General features: G+C 45.7%; 1 protein-coding gene across 3 annotated transcripts in view; it reads right to left on the bottom strand.

Moving 5' to 3' along the window:
* Positions 1-4545: 4545 nt before the first annotated feature.
* Positions 4546-6000, bottom strand: part of L3MBTL4 (L3MBTL histone methyl-lysine binding protein 4) — a 416667-nt gene continuing 415212 nt past the window's right edge. For 2 of the 3 annotated variants that reach the window (XM_077778214.1, XM_077778216.1), the window contains one exon: positions 4546-5228. In XM_077778214.1, coding sequence (XP_077634340.1) covers positions 5061-5228 — 168 coding nt within the window. In that variant the 3' untranslated portion in view covers positions 4546-5060. The remainder of the gene's footprint in view (positions 5229-6000) is intronic. The other variant, XM_077778215.1, reaches the window with a different exon arrangement.

Genomic DNA, 6000 nt, shown 5'->3' with positions numbered 1-6000 from the left:
AGTCTCGAAGGGGCATGCCCTTAACCACAGTCCTCTGCTGACATCACTCAAGAACTGAGACTTGGACACCTGGGCAGCTCAGTTGTTAAGTGTCTGACTTCAGCTTAGGTCATAATCTCATGGTTCCTGAGTTCGAGTCCCACAACAGGTGAGTGAGCCCCATTTCGGGTGAGCATGAGTCCCACTTTGGGTGAGCCCCACTTCTCTCTCTCACTCCCTCTCTCTCTTCCCCTCATGGGATTCTCTATCTCTCCATCTCCCTCTGCCCTTGTTCACTTGTGCCTTCTCTCTCTGAAAGAAAGAAAGAAAGAAGGAAAGAAAGAAAGAAAGAAAGAAAGAAAGAAAGAAAGAAAGAAAGAAAGAAAGAAAGAAAGAAAGAAAGAACAAACTACCTGAGACTTCACAGCTGCCCTGCAACCTCCACACTTGCTTGTGCATCCCTGGCGAGGCACTTGGGCACCGGGAGCATGGGTACTGGGCACATGAGCACCAGGCACTCGGGCACTGAGCACGTGGGTACTGGGGACTTGAGCACCAGGCACTCGATGGTGGCAGCTAAACCGTATTTTATTGATCACTGGATTCAAAATCCACCCTTTGCCTGAGAGGGATCTCTGGTTCAAAGTCTTGGGAGCAGGTGATCTCACTGAGAAGTCAAGTTGTGATCAGCAATTCACCGGAGCGCTCAGTGAGCACGTTCGCGTGTGTAACTCCGGAGTTTTAGCTGCTCAGTGTTCCTGCGGTCTTCACAGCTGCATTTTTAAGGACTTTGGCTGTCCCAGCCTTCGACTGCAGCTACAAACTGAAGGGTGGGGAGAAATGGGAGACTGGGAGAATATAACAAAAATATCGTTTTGAAGAAAGGGTTTTTTTTCCTGAATAGATTATTCATTAATATATTTATTCACAGGAAGAATATATTTAAAAGGATTCTGAATATTCAAAATGTATTAACAAATATATTTTTCATGAATATATTTATAAGGTGGGTAAGTTTTTAAGAAGAACTTATAAGAAAAAATATTCATGAAGAATGTATTCTTGAATATTAAGAATATATTCATAGGAACACTTCATATTCAAGAATATGTTTTTCAGCTCTGTGAGTTGCAGAGACAAACGGAATATTCTTTAAAATGATATGAAACAAGATGTAATGCAGTGAAAACTCAGTATTTCCAAAGGCATGAGTAAATGTGGCAAGTCGGTCATTTGGTGGGTGGTTAAGAGACCTTTCTGGATCAAGAGTCAGGCTTCTTGATTCAAGCCCAGATCCCACTCCAAAGCCCAAGTATTTTCCCCTATATTTACCTGCCTCCAACTGGAAACTCCACAAAGATAACTCGATCAAGAAATCCCAGGGAGGTTCAAAAGTCGGCATTCAGCAAGGGTAAGAGGTCACAACGCAGAGCCCTGGGTAAACAGGAGCCAATCTTCCATGCTGTCATTCTCGGAATCTGTTTAGGACAGGGGTTATCCAAGGTCGGGATCTAATCACAGGCTGGGAGGAAAGAGGTGTTCAGAGCTGATTAAGGAGAGGTTTTTCTTGGGAGGACTGTGTGTTGTTGGAAGTAAAAAGAATTTATTTTGGTGAACAAGTATCCAAAACGAAAGGCATTCAAAGACTATGGTCCCAGAAGCCCCAAGCTCCCATAGCATCCTTGCTAATGATCTGATTTCCAGATCATGACGTGTTACACAAATCATCCTTTAGGGGACTCTTTCTAATAACCTAGGAGTTTGTATTTCTTGAAGCCCCAATGGCAATGTTTTGCTTTGTCTTTGACTCACTATTACTGCAGGTGGGAATCAGAAAAGAGGAGAGTGGTGTCTGGGGGCAGCAGAGGCTTTCAAACCATCTGGGGCATTTCTGGATGCTTCCTGACTCCTCCGGGTCGTGGGGATCCTCCCCGTGGAAAGATTTCAACTCTCAGGTTTCCAGCCTGTCTGGAGAGCATGGGAAGGGAGGAATTGATTGGAGTCAAAGCTGGACACGGTAAGGCTGAGTCAGGGCAATTGAGCCCCACTCTGAGATCATCCTGGGGTCTGCCCCACATGCTTCTGGGCCCCCTACACATGCCCACACTGGAAAGAGTGAGCCTCTTGGGGTCCTCAAGGCTGATGCAAACTTGAGGAGTCTGTGTGTGGGGATTCCTGGAAGAATGCTCAAGAAGCGGATTGCTGTTGCTGCCATTTTCCTGAAGCTTACTTAACAGGTACTATCAGGTATTGTGCACTTATGCGTGTTTTGTCTGCCACATTCACATACACACATCCGCAAAATCAAATTAAAAAAACATCTCTCAAGGTAGGTATTATTTTCTTTTTACAGAAAAATGACGCTTATTTAGGAAGTTACGGAGGTGGCATTTGAAGTTGAATTTGACGGACTCTCCTCATTCACTGGTGCAACAACTAACTTCCTGTGTGCTGGCTAAGTGTCCAGAGCTGTGTCGAGTGCTGGGAATGGTGCTGAACAAGGCTGCCACGGCCTCTGTCCTCACGGACCATCTAGACTCGTGGGGAGAAACATGCAAGTGGTGACGATGGCGAGTGGGGAGCGATGTGATGGGGAGATGGGCTGCAGTGGGGTCTTCCCAGGCAGGGGGAGGGGGAAAGAGCACCTCAGGCAGAGGGAGTAGCATAGGCCAAGATGAGAGGCCTTCTGGGAGGGTGAGTTTGGAGAAGGAGTTCAGTGTAGGTTCAGCCCCAGATGGGAGCGGGAGCAAGGCGCTGTGATGGAGGAAGGTGGGGGGAGGTGCAAAAGGCTGAAGCATGTCGGACCATCACAGACCAGCTCGGGAGCTGACCTGCACCTGGTGGGTCTCCACTGCCAGTGAGTTCGTGTCGGTAGGAGAATCTATAACACAGAGCCGGACAGAGCCGAACGCTTTGGCTTCCTGAGTTGGGTAGCCACTCGGATGATATGCTATTGTTCACTCAGGTGAGGATACCAGGATGGGGCTATTTGAGTTCCTTTGGAGTATGACAAGGTGAAGGTATCGGGTGACAAGTCGGGGTGTCTGGCAGGTGGCTGATACCTGGAGAGGGCTCTGCCTGTCACATTGTCATCTGAACACACTGAGTCTGAACACAACTCTTCAACTCTAATTTGGCTTGGGGTTGTCTGTTCTGTTCTAGGTCATTCTGCTGAAATAAGTATTAAATATATGAAACACCTCGGGGTGCCTGGGTGGCTCAGTTGGTTGAGCGTCGACTCTTCATTTCGGCCCAAGTCATGATCTCACCATCAGTGAGATCGAGCCCCGCATCAGGCTCTGTGCTGACGTTGTGGAGCCTGCTTGGGATTCTCTCTGCCTCTACCCCCACCCCCTATTCTCAAAATAGATAAATGAACAATAAAAACAAATAAACGAAACACACATCTCGTGTCTTCCATGGAGACCATACGATGAGCAATTGTAAGCTTCTTTTTAATTAAAAAAACCCCATTTTAACTTCTCAAGTTGTTAACAGCTGAATTTGCTTCCCTGATGAAAACTATCCCAAGTACTCAGAAAAGGCTGACTTCTTTGGTGGCTAATGCCAAGCTGGGGGCATGGGAACAGGTTAAAACCTGTTTTAAAAATTAATGAATTAATTAATGAATATTCATTAATGCAGTGGTGTGGGGGTTTTATTTTTTATCTGTTTATTATCATTTAAAATATATTAAAATTTGAACACAGCAGAAGCAGGAATTTAATTGTACATGGCAGTCTAAAAATAAAAGACAAAGCAGAAAACAAACAGCAAACAAAACTCCATAGAAAATGAAAATTGACATGAACCAATAATATATTAAAATTCCATTTAGGTGAGGGTCTAAAAAAGGTCCTCTATGCACACCTCTTACAGAAGAATGTTTTTTTCTTCAGTGACCTACACTTTGAGAGTCTCCAAGCTGAATCAGCTTTCTTCAGTGGTAAGATTCTTAATGAGGCAAATGGGTGTGGTCTGTTTCTTGCCTTCCCTGCTGCCCCCCAGAAAACAACGGACCTCCTCTTCCACGGGGGCGGGCATATGTAGCTGACTGTGTGGGTGTGGGAAAGGAGGTGACTGTCTTTCTAAGCTGTGGGACCGACTCTGAGGGGGTCTCCGATATAGTCACTTACACAAAACAAGGAGGGTCTGACAAGAAATCAGAGTTGTTCAAACAACTCACAGCTACGAAGCTCCCTAAAGCAGAGATCTTGCCTTTCAGTGGTTTGACTCTATAAAGGTATCACCCGGCTACACACACCCTCGGACAGAGAGCAGGGCCAATCCTCCCGGGGCTTCCTCGGAATGGAGGCTGGGAGGGTTCGGTGCGGGTGGCTGGCTGGCCCCTCAGCCTGTGTCAGTGGCAGGACGGGTCATCCTGGGCCCCCAAAGAGAGCCCTCCACGCACTGCTAGCGGGGGTGGGTCCTTGGGATGGTCTGATCAGCTTCTGCTTGATGCCCAGGCAGCCTGCTGTGCTCCTGGGCACCTTGCGGGAGACCCCTGAGGTGCAAACAAGAAACGGTTCATGTAACAGAAAGGAGAATTAATGAATCATGAAAACATGTGCTTATTATTATTATTATTTTCTTAAAAGATTCACACTTTCCTGAGTAAAGCACACAAAAATCCCACATGAAGTCTTTTTAAAGCACCAGGCCTCTGTCTCTTGGACTCCCTGCCCCCAGATGGCAAATCTGGGCCAAGCTCAGCTGTTCTGGTGGGAACATTCACCATGTATTTGGGAATGCTGTTTTTCTTTATATTCTAGTGCTTGAGAGTTTTACGCTTGAAAAATGGGAAGCGGTGAAGGAGAAAGCCAAAGGTGGGTCTGATCGCTGCACCGCATCAGGGCTGAAAGGACCCCATGGAAGGTAAAGACGCTCCCAAACTACACATGGGCCTCTGCATTGTTGGCATTGGATCAGCCATCAAAACCCTCTGAACATGTAAACCCAGAGCCACTTTAAAGGTTCAAGTTAAATACGGGTATGACTATTGGGATATTAAAATCGATTAATGTGGGCCAATTTTATTGCTGAGAGAACAGGCCCTGGTGCCGTGGTGCTTCAGGTGGCATTTATCCTCTGGCTTCTTGGCCTGAGAGAGAATCTTCTTCAGTGAGGTCCTGGGAATTCCTGAACATGAGGATAGAATTATAAATCTTCAGCGCTGGACCCAGCTTGATCTTCATCACCTTGACAATGTCCGTCTGTGTCAGGAGCAGGAAGGCCTTGCCATCAATCTGCTGCAAGTAAATAAACATGGTTTACCCCCTGGGAACTTCTGGGTGTGGAGCTGTGTGATGCCCAACGGTGGCGGCCTCTGGGCAGAGCTCTCGAACAGCCAAGAAAGACGGCACCCTCTCCCACGCAGTCCCAACCTCTGCCCAACTCCGCGCCGTCCCCAGACACTCTGTTAAATATGAATTCAAGATACACTCATGGTTCCCAGGTTAAATTTCTATTGTTATGTTTAAAAACACTTCGCCTCAATTTGTATCACGACCCTCAAAACGAGCCTACTTTCATTCACCGAGTAAATTTCTAGAAATTTTTCCCAAGAGAACAGAGCGCAACGCGTACACTCTAGTGTTATTTATTGAAAACAGCCCAGCATTTCAAAAATGGCAGAAGTAAATAGATTATGGTATCGCCTCTGCTGGGGGACCAGGCAGTCACTGAAATTCATGTCTCAATGAAACACTTAATGATTTAGCAAAGTTTTCATCAATTGCTAAGCGACAAAGCATGACATGATGATACAGAAAGATTTTAGCTTCAGTCTGTAAAATTAAATGCGCAGGACCACCTGTATACATAAACATAATGAAAATATTTGAAGACTTTATACGAAATGGGAAGCAAAGTTAGATTTGGCTGGTAGAATAGTGGTTTGACTTTTGATTTCTCCTCTGAACTCCTCTGCGTTAAAAAGTTTTACAATAAATGCTATCAGCATAAATACACACAAAATAAAAGTTTTATTTATTCACTTTTAAAACATATTGTGGTCTGACA

This window comes from Crocuta crocuta, unplaced genomic scaffold, assembly GCF_008692635.1.
Source record: "Crocuta crocuta isolate KB4526 unplaced genomic scaffold, BGI_CrCroc_1.0 scaffold26, whole genome shotgun sequence".
NCBI lineage: Eukaryota > Metazoa > Chordata > Mammalia > Carnivora > Hyaenidae > Crocuta > Crocuta crocuta.
Note: the sequence above shows the minus strand (reverse complement) of the source record. Positions and strands in the feature narration are given on the sequence as shown.